The sequence below is a fragment of the Alosa pseudoharengus genome, unplaced genomic scaffold, assembly GCF_046254945.1.
Source record: "Alosa pseudoharengus isolate Yale_2024_CS ecotype anadromous, Long Island Sound unplaced genomic scaffold, YU_APseudo_1.1 YU_APseudo_1.1_scf_23, whole genome shotgun sequence".
Lineage (NCBI taxonomy): Eukaryota > Metazoa > Chordata > Actinopteri > Clupeiformes > Clupeidae > Alosa > Alosa pseudoharengus.
The window spans coordinates 21,527,640-21,546,920 of NW_027468685.1; the positions used below are offsets into that span (position 1 = coordinate 21,527,640).

Genomic DNA, 19,281 nt, shown 5'->3' on the forward strand with positions numbered 1-19,281 from the left:
TATTCATTCCATACACACTTACTATATTCTCATCTTTGCAGGAGATGAAGGGAAGATGGCAAAAGTGTAAAATGTTTTTGGCCTTTAATATGAAGATATACTGTAAGAGTCACGGAGATTGGTTTTTTATGACATGAAAATCAACAGAATAAGGTGGGAATGTGGGAACTGCAGATCAACATCCAAATCTTCAAAACATTTTAACAAAAACTGCTGTACAGTTGCTATACAAACAGCTACCAGAATTTATTTTACTATTTAATTTGCCATATTTCAGAGTGGGATGTGTTATATTTTTTTTCCAGCTGTGGAAATTAAGTTCTTTGGATGGTGTGTATTGATCTTTAATGTGTAAGTTAGTTTAATATACATTGATTCAATTCTTAAGATATGTTAAGATCTTTTCCTTATTCTTGTCCTGTAGTAGTAGTTAATCTTTCTGGATTTTGGGAATGTAAATTTTAAGTTTTTGCTATGTGCTTTAAGCAAAATCCTTTTAGGCAAGTCCCTCCACTCGGCGGCCATATTGCAACGCTTTTTGGGCACTCATCGGGCATCCTATTCGGCAGAAATGCGCGTGGCTTCGCGACACCAATCTTGCTCCAGCAGCGAGTTCACAACACATGATTGGCACGATGTCTTCACAACACACCATATGATTGGCTCAATGTATTCAAATGTCGACGTTTTGTCGAGGAAGGGGTGGGATACGTGTAGACAACGGCCATATTGGTGTTACAAACTAGCCCCATGAATTTCTATGGAGAATTTTTTGAGTGCTGTGTCTCCTCATTAGAAAGTCTCTGCTTTAAGTTTCCAATCATTACCAACAGCATTTATGCACCGTTTCAGTTCAAGTAGCTAATGGTTCATGTGCTTTTTGGAATCTTTTTAATAAGGTCTTATATTACATCATAAATTACTATAGAAATTGTCACTGGCCAGTTTTTCATAGCATGGGACATTTGGGGGGTTTCTGTTCTCATGCTCATGCTAGTTCACATCATGTGAATTATTTCTGATTTGTTCACTTTGTTTGTTTGTTTCATTTGATTTACAAAGGTAATAAAAAATGACATTAGTAAGACCACCCTGAGAGTTCTGTTGTGTTTTTTTCTGGCTCTTTGTTATTTTAGGGCAGGGCTCTTCAATTGAAGGTCATTTGTACTGGCCCTTTAAAAAAAATGTAATCTCTAGCAAGCGCATGAGCTGTTCTCCACTCTTGCATCTCTCGCTCGCTTTAGTCCTGCAGCCACTGCACCTCAGCCCATTGCATAAGTTAGACTACATTACAATTCATTACATTTGTACGTAAGTTGAACGTAAGTTCCATCTTAGTTTAGTTTCAACCTAAATTGCACTACGTTGGAGTTTATGAACTACTAATATTTAACAGGTTGCACCACACAAATAGTTTCTATCAACAATATACCAAAAAAACACGGGCACAATTTCTGCAAAACTTGGTGAAAAGGTGGAGCAGATCCGACTCAAATGGAATTTCAAAGTATTTCTATATAGTAGCCTGGCTATTTTTTTCGCAACGATAGCGAAAGAAAAACTTGGGGTGTCTCTGTGTCCATTTAGTGAATGATGAATTTGTGCGTAGCCTATGTCCTTCATTTCTTCACGTCTTACAACATAAACAAATGCAATAATCTAGTGGAGTCAGAAATGAGCCTGTCTAAAGGCCTCTTGGAAATCGTGGCATGTTACATTAGCGTAAATGACGAAGCTGAAGTTGGCCGCACATTCAGAATGCGGTGTAGTTAAGTTTCCGTTCCACCTTAAATATTGCAATTTTCTACCGACAGGGGGCAGTGCTGACTGCAAATACACAATGACACTGGCATTTGCCTAGTAGCAGACGAACATGTAGGCTACTCCTCACAGACGAATAAAAGCCTTTTTTTCTGGTGACTCCATTGTCGACCAATCTTTAAGTAAATGATAGCCTACATGCTTTCTGTCAAATAAATCGGTTCATATTGCACTTGTTTTGGGGGGGCTTTTCTGTTTCTTCTTTACATGAGCTATATTTCATATTTTACAATTTATGCACTAGATTTGATAGCCATTGCTCACACATGATTTGCCGTGACATATTACACCACATCCCGATACTACAGTCTCTGAGCTTTCATTTGACACCATGTATGGCCAATTTCGTCGTGAAAATTCACCCTTTTATTACAATTGAAATTCCATGAGCCGTTTTTCATATTCCACAATGTATGCACTAGACTTGATACCTATTGCCCACACAACATTTGCCGTGAAATATTACACCACATCCCGATACTACCGTCTCACAGCGTTCATATGACACCCAGCATGCCAAATTCCATCGTGGAAAATGGCCCTTTTTCATAGATTTAATTTACATGAGCTATATTTAATATTCCACAATTTATGATTTGATACCTATGGCCCATACATCATTTGCCGTGAAATATTACACCACATCCCGAAACTACAGTCTCTGAGCTTTCATATGACACCTTGCATGCCAAATTCCATCGTGGAAAATGGCCATTTTCCTTACATTTAAGTTACATGAGCTATATTTCATATTTGACAAATTATGCACTAGATTTGATGCCTATTGCCCACACATCATTTGCCGTGAAATATTACACCACATCCCGATACTACAGTCTCTGAGCTTTCATTTGACACCATGCATGGCCAATTTCGTCGTGGAAATGGGCATATTTCATAGATTTAATTTACATGAGCTATATTTCATATTCCACAATTTATGCATAGATTTGATACCTATAGCCCATAAATCATTTGCCATGAAATATTACACCACATCCCGATACTGCAGTCTCTGAGCTTTCATATGACACCCTGCATGCCAAATTTCGTCGTGGAAAATTGCCATATTTTATAGATTTACTTTACATGAGCTATATTTCATATATTACCATTTGTGCACTTGATTTGATGCCTATTGCCCACACATCATTTGCCGTGAAATATTACACCACATCCCGAAACTACAGTCTCTGAGCTTTCATTTGACACCATGCATGGCCAATTTCGTCGTGGAAATTCACCCTTTTATTACAATTGAAATGACATGAGCTGTTTTTCATATTCCACAAATGTATGCACTAGATTTGATGCCTATTGCCCAAACATCATTTGCCGTAAAATATTACACCACATCCCGATACTACCGTCCCACAGCGTTCATATGACACCCTGCATGCCATTTTTCTTACATTTAAGTTACATGAGCTATATTTCAGGAAAAAAGAATAACTGCACAATGGATGTAATTTCACGCTCCTCGTGATCATTGTCAGATTTCAACAGTTATGACTGACAGTAGGAGTGTCAAATAAGAGACCTAGCGTGCAGAGTAATTCTCATTTATGCTATACTTGAGCACACATAGAATTTGTGAGATTTAGTGCAAAGTCTGTTGTATCTGGATGTGCTGTATGTCACGCCAAATAGGGATCAAATCTGCATAAATCGTAAAACATGAAATATAGCTCATAGAATTTCAATTGTAATGAAATGGGGATTTTCCATGACGGAATTGGCCATGCATGGTGGCAAATGAAAGCTGAGAGACTGTAGTATCGGGATATGGTGTAATTTCTCAAGGCAAATGGGGAATAGGTATCAAATCTAGTGAATAAATTGTAAAATATGAAATATAGCTCATACAAATTACATGTATGAAATATGGCCATTTTCCACGACGAAATTTGGCATGCAGGGGGTCATATGAAAGCTCAAAGACTGTAGTTTCGGGATGTGGTGTAATATTTCACGGCAAATGATGTGTGAGCAAAAGATATTAAATCTTGTGCATTAATTGTGGAATATGAAATATAGCTCATGTAATATAAATCTGAAAAAAAATGGCCATTTTCCACAACGAAATTGGCCATGCATGGTGTCAAATGAAAGCTCAGAGACTGTAGTATCGGGATGTGGTGTAATATTTCACGGCAAATGATGTGTGGGCAATAGGCATCAAATCTAGTGCATAATTTGTCAAATATGAAATATAGCTCATGTAACTTAAATGTAAGGAAAATGGCCATTTTCCACGATGGAATTTGGCATGCAAGGTGTCATATGAAAGCTCAGAGACTGTAGTTTCAGGATGTGGTGTAATATTTCACGGCAAATGATGTATGGGCCATAGGTATCAAATCTAGTGCATAAATTGTGGAATATGAAATATAGCTCATGTAAATTAAATCTATGAAAAAGGGCCATTTTCCACGATGGAATTTGGCATGCAAGGTGTCATATGAAAGCACAGAGACTGTAGTTTCGGGATGTGGTGTAATATTTCACGGAAAATTATGTATGGGCCATAGGAATCAAATCTAGTGCATAAATTGTGGAATATGAAATATAGCTCATGTAAATTAAATCTATGAAAAAGGGTCATTTTCCACGATGGAATTTGGCATGCAAGGTGTCATATGAAAGCACAGAGACTGTAGTTTCGGGATGTGGTGTAATATTTCACGGCAAATTATGTATGGGCCATAGGTATCAAATCTAGTGCATAAATTGTGGAATATGAAATATAGCTCATGTAAATTAAATCTATGAAAAAGGGCCATTTTCCACAATGGAATTTGGCATGCAAGGTGTCATATGAAAGCACAGAGACTGTAGTTTCGGGATGTGGTGTAATATTTCACGGCAAATGTTGTGTGGGCAATAGGTATCAAGTCTAGTGCATACATTGTGGAATATGAAAAACAGCTCATGGAATTTCAATTGTAATAAAAGGGTGAATTTTCACGACGAAATTGGCCATACATGGTGTCAAATGAAAGCTCAGAGACTGTAGTATCGGGATGTGGTGTAATATGTCACGGCAAATCATGTGTGAGCAATGGCTATCAAATCTAGTGCATAAATTGTAAAATATGAAATATAGCTCATGTAAAGAAGAAACAGAAAAGCCCCCCCAAAACAAGTGCAATATGAACCGATTTATTTGACAGAAAGCATGTAGGCTATCATTTACTTAAAGATTGGTCGACAATGGAGTCACCAGAAAAAAAGGCTTTTATTCGTCTGTGAGGAGTAGCCTACATGTTCGTCTGCTACTAGGAAAATGCCAGTGTCATCGCGTATTAGCAGTCAGCACTGCCCCCTGTCGGTAGAAAATTGCAATATTTAAGGTGGAACGGAAACTTAACTACACCACATTCTGAATGTGCGGCCAACTTCAGCTTTGTCTTTCGGTAATGTTTTTTAAATGTTTTTAAGAACAACAAAATGCAATAGCACACGGCAGTGCAATCTGAAAAAAGTATTAATGCGTATCGGACTCTACCGGATTTCCCCAGACTCGCGCTTTTAGTTTCATTTTAGTATATCAAACTACAAAGTAACCCTGGGTTACATCTGGGTAGGTTAAGCTCCCTTCGTAGTACAGGCCCCAGGTCATTGTAGGGAATATGTTTTTTGTTTGTGAAATTTCCTATGCAGTGATCCCACATCAATCATGAATTTCTGCATTTGCCTTGAGTATGCCAGCATAGAAGCTTGTTTGGCAAGGTCTTTGGCTAGGGTCCTGAAACTCTTTGCAGAGACTGTACAAGAGGCAAAGAGGATTTGGTGATAGATGAAGTGGAGTCACTGCAGGCACTTTAAGTAGCACTCCACTGGTGCCAGATTGATTAATTGCCTATGCCCCACCCCCTTCATTAGGAATTGCGATATAAAAATATAGGATTTATTTTAAATACAGTCACTTGTTTTTTTTTTTTTTTAAATGACTCAGTTCATTGAGAAGGAATCCAACAGTCTATATAGATCCTAGAGTTGGATGTCTCGAGACCGGACCGGTCTCGAGACCGGTCTCGAGACCACTTTTACGTGGTCTCGGTCTTGTCACAGTCTCGACCGTCTTTGGTCTTGGTCTTGTCTTGGTCTCGGATCCCTCGGTCTTGTCTTGGTCTCATTGTCTTGGTCTTGCGGTCTCAGGTCGACATAGTGGTCGGGAGATTTGCAACAAATAATGTCCATGATACAAAACATAACATTCGATAATGCAACATTAAATTATTTCGCCTTTCACGCCCTTCAAATGCAACCTTTCAAATGCAACCAATCAATGACATACATGTATTTTGCTGTGATTAAGAAACTGGCGCTCATCCAATCAAAAGACGCAAGTGTAGCCAGCGCGAAACGTTAGGTTTACGTCGTAGCTGTCAGTCTCAGTCAGACCTAGTAATAATAATGTCAGCGAATTCCGCCATCATTAAATTTGCATTCACGGAACATAAAGAAATTTGCAGTCCAGGTGCAAGAAAGAAGCATTCTGCAAAATGCAAGTTTTGCAAAGTCTCTCTCTCTCATCATTGTCATGCAATTGCTATACATAGTTTATCAAACCCAGTCTACGAAAACATTTACAGTGAGTGAGCTCACAGTCACACACATTCATGACATGCTCTGTCTCTGCATTGTTCTGTCTGTAGTTGAAATAATACCTTCTTAAATTTAATTTAAACTGGGACTGAACCTCTTACCCCAGCAGGGTTCTCAAGTCTCACGCAATGGGCGTGAGACACTAGCCGGGACTAAGTTCGGAATGGCACCCAGGCTAGTGAGACACACGCAATTCAACAAGTTCACACGCTCACACGCCACACCTTGCATTTCTCACGCAGAAATATTACTAGGGATGTCAAGGTATCTGCATAATTATTAGAGGAGGCGCAGGGATACGAGAGGATTTCTCGCAGGGTTCAGAACTAGCGCACCACTTACCAGCAAAATCAAAAAAATAAATAGCCACCGACATCCAATCAAAAAATATATACGATATATATTATATACTATATATATATACTATATACTATAGTAGGCTATTCGTTGTATCCGGGTAAAATTCCAAAATAGCACATCCCCTCCCTACAACCACGTTATGCTTGTGTGGGTACACGTTTAAGATTTCAAAACTGCACCAACATTCTTTTTATTCAGAAATTCAACTGTCTGTCATTTGGTAAACCAGCCTACTTATGGTACTTAACAGGGTGTGTAGCCTAAATCAAGCCTTTTCACGAACATTTGGCCTATACTTTATGGCAAAATTATTTCTTATCTATAAACTAAACTAAACTAAACTGTCGGTCATTAAGAAAACGTAATGATTGTGTCGTTATAGCTTTGTGTAAGCCAGACATCAGCAACGTTCATTTTACATGACCAATCACTCTCGTGGCTGCCTGCACTTTCCCTGTCGTCACGGCTGCAACTTTCGCACTCGTTTGTGCTTTTTAGCGGCGTGTTCATCAGGTCCCGGGACATCCATCTGAGCCTCCATGGACCATGTCAACAATGAATGAAAATTAGCTTATTATTAACGAGTGTTATCAATTTGAGCGAGTATGCTACACATTTTTTTCTAAACATACAGGACTGCTGCAGACAAATACCTGCAACCACCATAATGTATAATGAACTTTCTGTCCTCGGTTTCGGCATGCACATGCTTAGTCTAATGATTCAGTGACAATATAGGCTACTCAAGTGAATAAAGCAATTAGCCTAATAAATAAAATATTTGTCTCACTCAGTACATATAGGCCTACATCTCGTAAATTGGTGAGCCATAGAATATCCCAGCCTCACGATTATTATATTTCAAGATTCCAATCTATCCCACCTAAATATGAAAAGTTATTTCTACTGACATGCTTCCTGGTGACATAAAAAAACAAATGGTTTCCCTTGATAAGGCTGACATAAGAGACATAGGCTATGCATTATACTTTCCCAGACAAAAACAAGACATAGGATGTATAGATTACAATGACAAATTCAAGGTCTCAAAGGGTTAATGCTTCTTTCCTATTTTTTTTTATAATTAGTGAGTGAATGCACCCCCCCCCCCCCCCCCCCCAATCTCACTCCAAGCTGAGCTCAAAACGTGAGAACCCTGCCCCAGTATGCTCTTATTCAATTGATGCAAGTTATGGTGTAACACCAGAGACTTTCTAATGTGGAGACACAGCACTCAAAAAATCCTCCATAGAAATGCATGGGGCTGTCTACACATATCCCAAAATGTCGACATGTGTATACATTGAGCCAATCATGTGGTGTGAGTTGACCACATCGAGCCAATTATGTGCTGTGTTGTGCAGACATTGTGCCAATCATCTGTTGTGAACTCGACACTGGAGCACGGTTGGTGTGGTGAAGCCTTGCGCACGCGCATTTCTGCTGAATAGGATGCCCGATGAGTACCCAAAAAGCGTTGCAATATGGCCGCCGAGTGGAGGGACATGCCTAAAAGGACTTTGGTAACACTAGCTCGCTAGCTGTTTTTTTTTTTTTTTTTTGGTCTCGGTCTTGGTCTCGGTCTCGTCTTTGTCTTGGTCTTGACTCAGTCTGTCTTGGCCTTGGTCTCGTCTTGGTCTCGGTCTTGATACCCTCTGGTCTTGGTAGTGTCTTGGTCTCGGTTTAGGCGGTCTTGACTACAAGTCTACTACTTGTTACATTTGACGTTCCCACCATTTTTGAGATGACCGTGACCCCTAGATTTTTTTTTAGCAGTGGGGGCAGGCCAGTCTAATAGCCTAATAATAATAACACGGGGGTCCGGGGGTGTCTCCCCCGGGATTTTTTTTATTTTCTGGTTGCTAATCACGCTATTTTAACATGTTTTGAGAGGGACAGGCCCAACTTTTTTCTGACGCACCTCACGTTACCCCATGCATTAAACCAAATGTCACTGCTTGAATAAATGAAACACATAGCCTACTGAACATGGGCATCGTCATAGTTCACGATGACAATGAAAACGTTTAGCCTACTTGGTTTCTGACAGAAATTACGTTTTGTGCCAACATATTGTAGAAACACAAGCACAGCCTTTATTTGGTGAACGGAGGTGCAAATCATCTCCTTTACTTTCTTTATTATAAAGTCTACGATTCACTTTAACGTTTTGCCGTCGCCATTTACAAATATGCAATTTACCTTCGTTAGGCTATCATACTTTTTGCTTCGAATCGCAATTGAGTGCGCATTTAATGGAACATGCCACATGATTTCCAAGAGGCTTTTAGACAGGCTCATTTCAGACTTCGCTAGTCTATAATTGCATTTGTTTATGTTGTAAGACGTGAAGAAATGAAGGACATCGGCAATAGCCAGGCTACTATATAGAAATACTTTGAAATTCCCTTTGAGTCGGATCTGCTCCACCTTTCCACCAAGTTTTGCAGAAATTGTGCCCGTGTTTTTTTTGCGATATTGTTGACAGAAACTATTTGTGTGATGCAACCTGTTAAATATTAGTAGATAAACTCCAACGTGCCAATTTAGGTTGAAACTAAACTATGGCACTTACGTTCAGCTTATAACTGTACAAATGTAATGAATTGTAATGTAGCCTAACTTGTTCAATGGGCTGAGGTGCAGTGGCTGCAGGACTAAAGCGAGTGAGAGATGCAAGAGTGGACAACAGCTCATGCGCTTGCTAGAGATTACATTTTTTTTAAAGGGCCAGTACAAATGACCTCGCGGGCCGGATATGAAATATAGCTCATGTAAAGAAGAAGCAGAAAAGCTTCAAAATCTTTGATTCAACATCGTCTGTGAGGAGTTCGTTTGTAGTCAGCACTGCCCCCTGGCGGTAGAAAATTGCAATATTTAAGGTGGAATCGAAACTTAACTACACCGCATTCTGAACGTGCGGCCAACTTCAGCTTCGTGTCGAGTTGGACTGTTCCCGAACGCACAGATGCCTGAAGCCAACCATATGCAGCATTTTCTGCCATGGAACAGATGACGCAGGAGCTGTTCTCAAATAGCATTGGGTGTAAATCTTTTTTCCAGAAATTAGGGATTGTTCCCGAACGCACAGATGCCTGAAGCCAACCATATGCAGCATTTTCTGCCATGGAACAGATGACGCAGGAGCTGTTCTCAAATAGCATTGGGTGTAAATCTTTTTTCCAGAAATTAGGGATTGGTCTCCACTATCATATTCATTCTGTGCACCATTGAAAGGTTGTGAGTTGCCTCACTGACAAGTAAGGGAGTTAAAACTACAGCCTGTTACCCTTTATCAGTTAGTCTACACCTAAAGAAGAAAAATGAAGGTCGTCGTGCTTCTACTAGGCCTGTGTTGCTTCCACCAAGCATCTGGAGGTTAGTTTGTTCTTTTATATGTTTGTATATGGCTATGTAGGTTTGTTTGATTGTTTGGTGAAGTTGTCCATGCCGTTCAGACGCCGATTTTATCTTTAACCTAGGTCTTAGCTTAGAAGAAGCCAATTTGGTCCAAATACTTAGACTAAGCTACAATGAATATACATAGCCTACATCAGCATTACAGTTCATAAACAATTTAAAGTAGGCCTATAGTTATAAACCCTACATACAAATATGCCAACATTTGTAGTAGCCTAGACTAGCATACCAAACAAACACCAGAAACAGATTTAAACATCGACTCTAATTAATAAGTTAATTAAGCTATAATAATTAAGTAGTAATATTAGTCAGAAGAATTAATAAGTAAGCCTAGATCAGGTAAACAGATGAGTGTTGATGCTCTCTGAAGATCCCAAATTAGATAAAGCATTACACCTAGGGGAATCACAGAAGAAAAGAGTCTTAGCTGGGTTTCTTCAGCTCATTTGCATTCTACTGTATGTACGAAAACTCGGCGCAGATGCGCATCTGTTTCCATCCACTGTGTTATGTAGGGCTGATGATGGAAGGTATCTTGCTGACGCCTAAAGATTTGATGCAGTCATTTTGCATGGTCATTTTTTTACAGCTATATTCAAGTCTGAGCTAGTGTTATAATGACACATTACAGTTAAGTTGAACAATTCCTGTAAATCTAAGTTGGAGCATGACATTGTTGCGTTTCGTTTCAAATTCGATTATTAACTGTAAGCAGCAACGAATTCTGCCATAGCAAATATTAGCCTACTCCAGTGCGTTTCTGAAATGTCATTCGCTAAGCGTGTCATGGAAACTGTATGGATCATGGCATCTTCCTTATTGCTTCTGTGAAGTCTTCAAAGGTAACTAGTTGTTTGGTAGATTTCTAATGAGCAACAGTTGAGGAGGATAGAAATAATTAATATAAGGAAGGGAAATATGAAGATCTGCTAGCAGTCATTTGTTGGCCACATCTGCATTTGTCTGGCATAGTTTGTGATTGTTACTTTTTAAGACACGTACACGTCTTTACATTTCTTAATTAGGCTTAATAACTACATTAATAACTTCTAAATGTTATTGAATGTACAGGGTTTATCCAACACATATCTACAAATAAAAAATTTTCACCCATGTAGGCTAGGGCTAACCTATTTTTCAACCAGAAGCATAAACTGCTTGACAGAAAGTTTCAAGTTTAAAATGTATGGGTTCCCTGATTAGTTTTCCCCAAGGCCCAAATTATGTCAAGCATACCAAACCAAGGGGCAAAACGTTTGAGGTTAAACACACACAGTCAGACACACACACCGAAAAATAAACATTCTGGCATGCACACACCTTTTTATATCTGACTCAAACCAAAACTTTTTTTTTTCTACAAAAGCCTGACATGTCTGCATAACAACAATTGCATTAATGCTGATTATTAAAGTGTACCCATCTGCAACATGTTTGAACAGCTTAGCACCTCTACAACCACTTTAGAGCGGGAGCAAAGAGTCAGACTAGAGGACATTTACACACGGTCAGCAAGGTGCTGTTTTTTCACATCGCAATGTTTCTGACTATTTTGAGAAACAGGGTTACAGGACATCTTCCAGAAAATAATGAAAATATTCCTAAAGTGAGTGTACATGATAATCACTTACTCAAGTTGAGTAACAGATTGAATCAAAGATGGTCTCTTTTTTTTTACTTTTAAATAATTTTACTCTAAACTACACAATTTGGTCTGGGGATGGAAGTTGGCTCACTTAAGCCTATTACTGTAGTCTGATAAACCCCTCCCACTTCCTTTCCTGGCGGTTACTTTCAGTTTCTGAAACCAACCATATGCAGCAATTTCTGCCATGGAACAGATGACGCGGGTTCTGTTCTCAAATATCATTGGGTGTAAATCTCTTTTCTTGAAATAAGGGTTTGGCTTCCACTATCATATTCGTTCTGTGCGCCAATGAAAAGTGGTCAGTTGCCTCATTGATTTCAAACAAGTAAGGGAGTCGAAAAATACAGCCTGTAACCCTTTATCAGTTAGGTAACCTACTAAAGAAGAAAAATATGAAGGTCATTGGGCTTCTACTGAAACTAGGCCTGTGTTGCTTCCATCAAACATCTGGTGGTTAGTTTGTTTGTATGGCTAATATAGATTTATTTGTTTGTTTGATTAAGTTGTCCGTGCCGTTCAGATTTTATGTTTAGCCTAGGTCCATTAGCCTACATCAGCATTACAGTTCATTAACAATTTAAAGTAGGTCTATAGTTATAAAGCCTACATACAAATATACCAACATGGCATTTAACTGAACAAACACCATAAACGTATTTAAACCGCGACTCTAATTAATAAGTTAATTAGGCTATAATCATTTGTATTAATAGTCAGAAGAATGAATAAGTAAGCTAAGCCTAGATAAGGTAAATAAAAAAAAACAGATGAGTTTTGATGCGCTTTGAAGATCCCAAATTAGATAAATCATTACACCAATGGGGAATCACAGAAGAAAAGAGTCTTAGCTAGCCCATGTGCATTCTGTGTGTATTCATGAAACTTTGGCGCAAGAATGTGCGGATCTGCGTGCGTTTCCATCCACTCTGTTATGTAGAGCTGATGATGAAAGGTATCTTGTTGACACCTATAGATTTAATGCAGTTATGGTTAGAATCATAATGCAACGTAGCCTTCTGGCTCTCCTCTCTTTTTCCTTCTGGGTTGTGGATTGTTGGTTTTATGTTGTGAGATGTGAAAAGCAAGACCCTAAAGGTTCATTCACCAAATTTTAGCCCATCTTTATATGCCTTAAATGTTGCTATAATATTAAAAAATAGTTTTTAAACTATTTTTCTTTTTATTGCATAAATATAATCTTAAACATTTTTTCAAAGTGTTGATCTATCATATGATCTATCATATGCCTACAACCTACTTAACTTTTCCACACTCCTTAATGTAGGCTACCGTTTGGTCATTTTTCTACAGCTTCATGTCTGAGCCAGTGTTATAATGGCATATTATAGTTTCAGTTTCGATGATTAACTGTAAGCTGCAACTTCGGCCATAGCACAGATTACGCTAGTGCATTTCTGAATTGTCATTGGCTGTGAGCGTGTCAAGGAAACTCTGTTTAGGATCATGGCATCTTCCTTATTCATTCTGTGAAGTCTTTCAAGGTAACCAGTTGTTTGCTAGATTTCCAACAAGCAACAGCTGAGGAGGATAGAAATATTATTATTAATAGATATAAGGAAGGGAAATATGAAGATCGCAGCTGTCCTAGCAGTCATTTGTTGGGCGCATCTTGTGTCTGGAGGTTAATTTGTGATGTGCATTTGTCTGGCATAGTTTGTGATATAGGCCTAGGTTAATTTTTAAGATATGTGCACATCTCCCCATGTCTTAATTAGGCAACTATTAAATGTTAGGAAAGTACAGGGTTCACCAACACACATATACAAATACTTTTTTTTTTTCATCCATGGCACAGTTGGGCTAGCCTATTTTTCCGCCAGAATTATAAATTGCTTGACAGAAAGTTTCAAGTTTAAGATGTATAATGTTAACACACTAGGGCTGGGATAAACGATTATTTTTAATTTTTAAACGATTAATCTAGCGATTATTTTTTCGATGCATCGATTAATCTAAAGATTCATTTTTTCAGTCCGATTCGATTTCAATTCGATTATCGATTATCTCCCCATTAATTGACTAATAGCAATTTATACATGTTGATTTACATATCTGAATGAGCAAACATGAATTCCTTAACATTGCAATATATGTATATTGCTCTTAACTCATTGAGTGCCATGCGTTGAGTGCCAAAAACGTAATATTACGTTTTTAGCTTTTTTTTTAAATTACGAAACTAGACACACTCTAACACACCTTATATGTGATTTTGGCAACTCTGTGATGTGGAAATGAAATATGTGACGATTGAAAACTCATGAAAACGCAAAATCTGGACATTTTATCTGGACATTTTACATCTGCTTTGGGTCGAATCAGTGACGCATGCACGTCAGCTCAAAACCAGGCGATTTTCGTGGGTCTATCACTAGGTGGCAGTCTCGCCAGGTCTCGCTAGGTCACTTCCCGGAAACTTTACAGGCAACACTTCATATTTCATGAAAGACGTTATATCTCCATTTCTAGAAAAAAAAAACAGGGATTTTGATAAAAACTAGCCACTGTTTAGCTTGGGATTTCTCAGGAACAGAGGCGTGTAGAAATACACGGTTTGCACCCACTGAGAGCTTAAAGTCTCACCTTTCAAACGAGCCATTGTATGTGTTCATAGCTATAACACAGAATATGCTGTGGCTGTACAAAAATCATCAACAATGGTCTAGATTGCTGGCACTCTAGGACAAAGCTTCCGAAAACAGCTTGGCATTCAATGAGTTAAAATTCCAAAGTAAAAGACTATACAAGTGCAAAGTAATGCATTCTTAGTCAGAGGTAGCATTCAATAAAGTTCAGTAGTGTATAGGTCTAATTGAGTGCCTGTCACTTTAAGATGTTCGTGAGGGAACCCTTGCAATTCACCCTTCGCTAAGCCACACCCGAAAACCGCCACAGGGCCAATCGTGGCTTAGCAACCCGTCACTAGGCACGGGAGGTCTGAAGCTTTTCGAGTTTTGCCATGTTAAGGGACCGTTCGTTATTTATAAACGGGGTTACCGGAGGGATTTTGATTGCTTCAATCAAAAGTTGCATGACCCTCCCCTGCCTGCAAGAAAATTTTCAACGACCCTCCAGCAGCCTTTTCAAAAAAGACATGACCCTCCCCGGCCAATTGTCGATACCTTCCGCCCACGCTATAAAGCGATATGAAAACACATCGTCTTAAGCTATCGTTCTAAACTCACCCTCTGCTTTCTGATCTTACACATCACACTTTACCAAGATGGTGGCCATTTCAGTAGATTTACTCACTAACATTTTTGTGGAAACACAATAAGCATGGAAACTAAATGCACACTTCCTGCAACTGCATTAGCCTACTTGAAATAAGTTACTCCTATTAAGTATTCACATGAAATAAAACAATAAAACATTGAGACCATTCAACAAAGCACACTGGGTAATAACAAATTCAACACATGAACTTGTTGCTATGGACTCGTCTCTAGGCTTCCTCAGTCATTGTAAAGCTGCCGAAGCTGAACATTATCCAAAACTCAATTTCTCAGACGAGCGTCAACTTGGGAGCTTGCTACACTCCTTCCTTCTCAAATGACTTGAAAAGGCCGTTTGCACAATTTCACAAATAATCACAGGGACCGAAAAATACATGCCAACTTTTTCCCGCTGTCTTGCCGTTTTAATATTTTCCCGTAGAATATAATACTCTCATAACATTAGTCCTGCATTCTGGCCTGTCTCTGTGTTGTCCTGTTGTTACCCCTTGCCCTTCCAGAGAAACAGATGTATTCAAATCATTGTTTTGCTTGCTTGAATGCGAACTCAGAGTGATGTTAACCTACAGGCCTATTTAAGTTAACGACGTGGTTGTCGTGTGAGCACGATTCATTGGCGCTTGCAGTGTTCGGCGTTGGCTATGTCTACGTGCGCACCTGCCAGGCTAAGAGCCAAAGAAATCACCCTGTATATTCACTCCAAGTTGGTCTACCATAACTTACCAACTCTACACTGTAGACCATAAACTGGCTATTTATATGACCAATGTATTTGTTCAACTTTATGAAGCAGAATTACGCACTGCTACTTGGAACGTAACACATTTTTGTTGGCAGGAGAGAGAATGACAGCGATTAACAAATTGCACTTGTTGCTGGTTACCAATAAATAGGGCCTACTATATATATTTTTGCAGACAACAAAAGCAGAAAGGATGGAGACAGCAAAGCTAGAGATGGGCAGAAACAAGGTCAATTGGTAGAAATGCTTGTCAAAACGTTAGGAGCTGGATGTGTGGATGAATGAAGCACAAGTAGGCTATGCTTTATAAGCATGCACACTGTTTAAAGTTATAGGCTAGGCTACACTGTAAACTACAAGTAAACCAAAGTTAAATTTAGCTTTTTTAGGGCTGGATAAAGTTGACCAAATGGATATAGGCTGTTAGGCGTGAATAAAGTAGGCTACTTTGTTGCTCCAACCCTTCCAACGTTAATGGGGACGGATGTTGACATTTTCCGTATTTTGCATGAGAAACCGGGAAATCTCCCTTATTTTCATTGTTCAATGTTGACAGAGCTATGGAACGAAAGAGAACGTTATATGGCGACAGAAATAAACAATCAAACAAGCCACTTTGATTTTTTGCTGTTTTCATTAATACAAAAGATGGGTGACCCCCCCTCCTAGACAAAAAAAAGTTAGGTGACCCTCCCCTCAACAAAGAATAAAAAGACATGACCCTCCCCTATTTTCCTCCGGTGACCCCGTTTATAAATAACGAACGGTCCCTAACCTGTGGAGACTGAAGGCCTGTGGGTCATGAAGGGCACTTATTTGTATGTGTGGTGCCCTAACCCACGTAAAGACACAGTGAAATAACATGTTACACTATAGAAACATGATATAATTGGGAACACATATTGTTCTAACTATAAAAAACGGCATATTGCATGATATTTCCATAACCGCGAGATACACGTTTTACGATGACGGCAAGAAGTTGTTAACAGACGTTCACCAAGATGTATAGCCCATCAGCAATCTATTTAAAACTAGATGTACCGCAGAGCGGTACAAAATATGACCGCCACCCAGTCCAGCACATTTTTTCCACAAAAATAAATCACGCTGAAAGGCCTATATGATTCTAACTGTCTCACTAAATTGCATTAGCCACACTCAATTCTCACTGGTATCTGCTAGACAACAAGTACCAAAACATGATTAGTTCATAGATTTCACATGTAAAATTAATTTTATACAACCCCACCCCCATCTTGCCTGTTCATAATTCTGAGAAATTCTTGAATTGTGTGCATGTGTGCGTGTACACGTTTATGTTTATGTGTGTGTGTGTGTGTGTGCGTGCTTGTGTGTTTGCCTGCGTATGTGTGTTTGTGCGTGTGTATCTGTTTATGCACATGTGTGCACATGGAATGGGTTAACATTAGGGCTGTAACGATACACCAACCTCACGATTCGGTTTGTATCACGATTTTTGATCCACGGTTCGATATGAATCTCGATTTTTCTTTTTTTTTTGGGGGGGGGCTAGACATTTTATTAAATAACATTTTAATAGCCTCCCTTAGAACACCAGAGGATTACAATATAATATATCTATTATTTTATATCCTGATATAAAAATATTTTTCTGAATGACTGATATTTATGACAGCACACTTTATGCAGATTAGCCTATAGCCTAGGCCTACTATTTTTTATTACAACTCTACCTCTTTAATTCAGCTTGTCTGGTTGAAGCCTGGAGATATTGTAAACAAAGTAGCATATAGCTTAGCCTATCATAGTCTACTGATTGGACTGTTCAGTTTCCCCATGTGTATTTAAGTTTCAAGGTAATACTTGTTCTCCTTGGGACAGGCCCTTTTGGGAAACGTTGGTATTGAGATGATCAGTCAACTTCAATGCAAGAGTTTTAAACAAATATGTGCAGCATGCTAATGATGCTAAGCGGATTTAATAGTAATTTAGCTAGTCGTCTATGCGTCCTTGCTTTCACGATTGTGAATGTTTTATTTAAGTCGCGCGTGTTCATTGAGCAGGAGAGGGAGGGAGCGCGAGAGAGAGCGGGGCAAGGAGAGGGGGTTTACTTCTATACTGTTTGGTAAAGTTGCACACATAGTCTACAATGAAAGCAAGGAGAGGTATGAAATTATTATTTATTTATTTATTTGTTTTTGGACAACGTAGGCTACCGATAAGTAAAGCGGGAGTTGTGGGTTGCTTTTGCGGCCGCATAAGCTGCAAAGCACTGTGAAACACTAGAAAGGGTGTGTCGCGATTCTGCCTTTTCACACCGCGACACAGTATCGTGGATATGAATGTCGCGATTTCGGTTTCGAATCGTAAATCGTTACAGCCCTAGTTAACATGACCCCTGGAGGCAAACATACGGACAAAATTGGTCATCCTAGGCCCTAAGGTTCTCAAGATATTCACAGAAAACTGTGTCTGCCCTACCCTCCTTTCGGGGGGTCCAGTACAGCGGGGGGGCTACAGATCAAAACGAAAAACGATGGTTCCATGCTATCCATGTGGGGTTACATGCCCACCAAGTTTTGTGTACCCCGGTCTTTCAGTGTCCCGGGAATCCCTGTTGGTGTACGTCACTAAATGTACACATAAATTATTTTATTGTAAGGCCCCCCATGAACGAAAGTACACAAAACTTGGCATGCATTCAGAGGGTGTCATAATGATCCTACACTTTTATTTTCGTGCAGTTTTGACCTTGTCAGCCAGAGATATTGTGATGAAAACACCTGATTTTTTGCTTTTTAATTTTTAACTAGGTGGCGCTATACATGAAATAAGTCGTAATGGGATGGGTTGACATGCCCCCTTAAGACCAACATACATAAAAAAGGTGGACCTCCTAGGCCCTACGGTTCTCGAGATATTCACAGAAAACTGTCTCCGGCCACCTACAGGCCAGTTGGTGTATAGTAACATAAATGAATTTATTGTGTGGCCCCCCAAAACTCTTTAGATACGGATTTTTCCAAACATCAATGGGACAAATGAATGGGAATCTTACATCCGGCACCTAACCGCATTTTGGCTGTGGGCGGGACTGTGCAGCTCTATTCTCACATAACTGTATGTATTCCCCTTGTCCAGTAAGCATAAGTGTGCTTAGCTAAGAAAATGGCGTCATCCGTATGATGTGTTTCAGGTTGGAAAAATACACAGAGAATGAGAAGTTTCAAGCGAGAGCGAACAGAAGACAGAGCCGATGCGAATGTCATTTCTGTGCTCTCAATCATAATTGTTACACTTGTGATAACAGTTTTATTCACCACTAGATTATTTACACTCTCGATTTCGTTCTTTATACGCTTGCATAATTAAGTCAGCTAAATAACGGCATAGTTTCTAGGGCTGATGTGGCAACCTCCCTGCTGGAGACATGG

The 19,281-nt window shown here is 39.2% G+C and overlaps 3 protein-coding genes across 4 annotated transcripts in view; 2 read left to right on the forward strand and 1 right to left on the reverse strand.

The window, feature by feature from the left end:
- The window catches only part of psmb8a (proteasome 20S subunit beta 8A), a 339,256-nt gene that overhangs the window by 262,143 nt on the left and 57,832 nt on the right, over positions 1-19,281 (reverse strand). The window lies entirely within an intron of this gene.
- The window catches only part of LOC143140879 (BOLA class I histocompatibility antigen, alpha chain BL3-7-like), a 58,640-nt gene that overhangs the window by 3,981 nt on the left and 35,378 nt on the right, over positions 1-19,281 (forward strand). Inside the window, exon 6 of one of the 2 annotated variants that reach the window (XM_076302007.1) lies at positions 42-1,025. The exons of the other annotated variant lie outside the window; for it this stretch is intronic. The gene's annotated coding sequence lies outside the window, so the exon portion shown is untranslated. Of the gene's footprint in view, positions 1-41; positions 1,026-19,281 lie in introns of those variants that run through there. 2 annotated transcript variants of the gene reach the window in all.
- Positions 13,451-19,281, forward strand: part of LOC143140878 (class I histocompatibility antigen, F10 alpha chain-like) — a 40,874-nt gene continuing 35,043 nt past the window's right edge. Inside the window, exon 1 of the mRNA XM_076302006.1 lies at positions 13,451-13,505. Coding sequence (XP_076158121.1) covers positions 13,451-13,505 — 55 coding nt within the window. The remainder of the gene's footprint in view (positions 13,506-19,281) is intronic.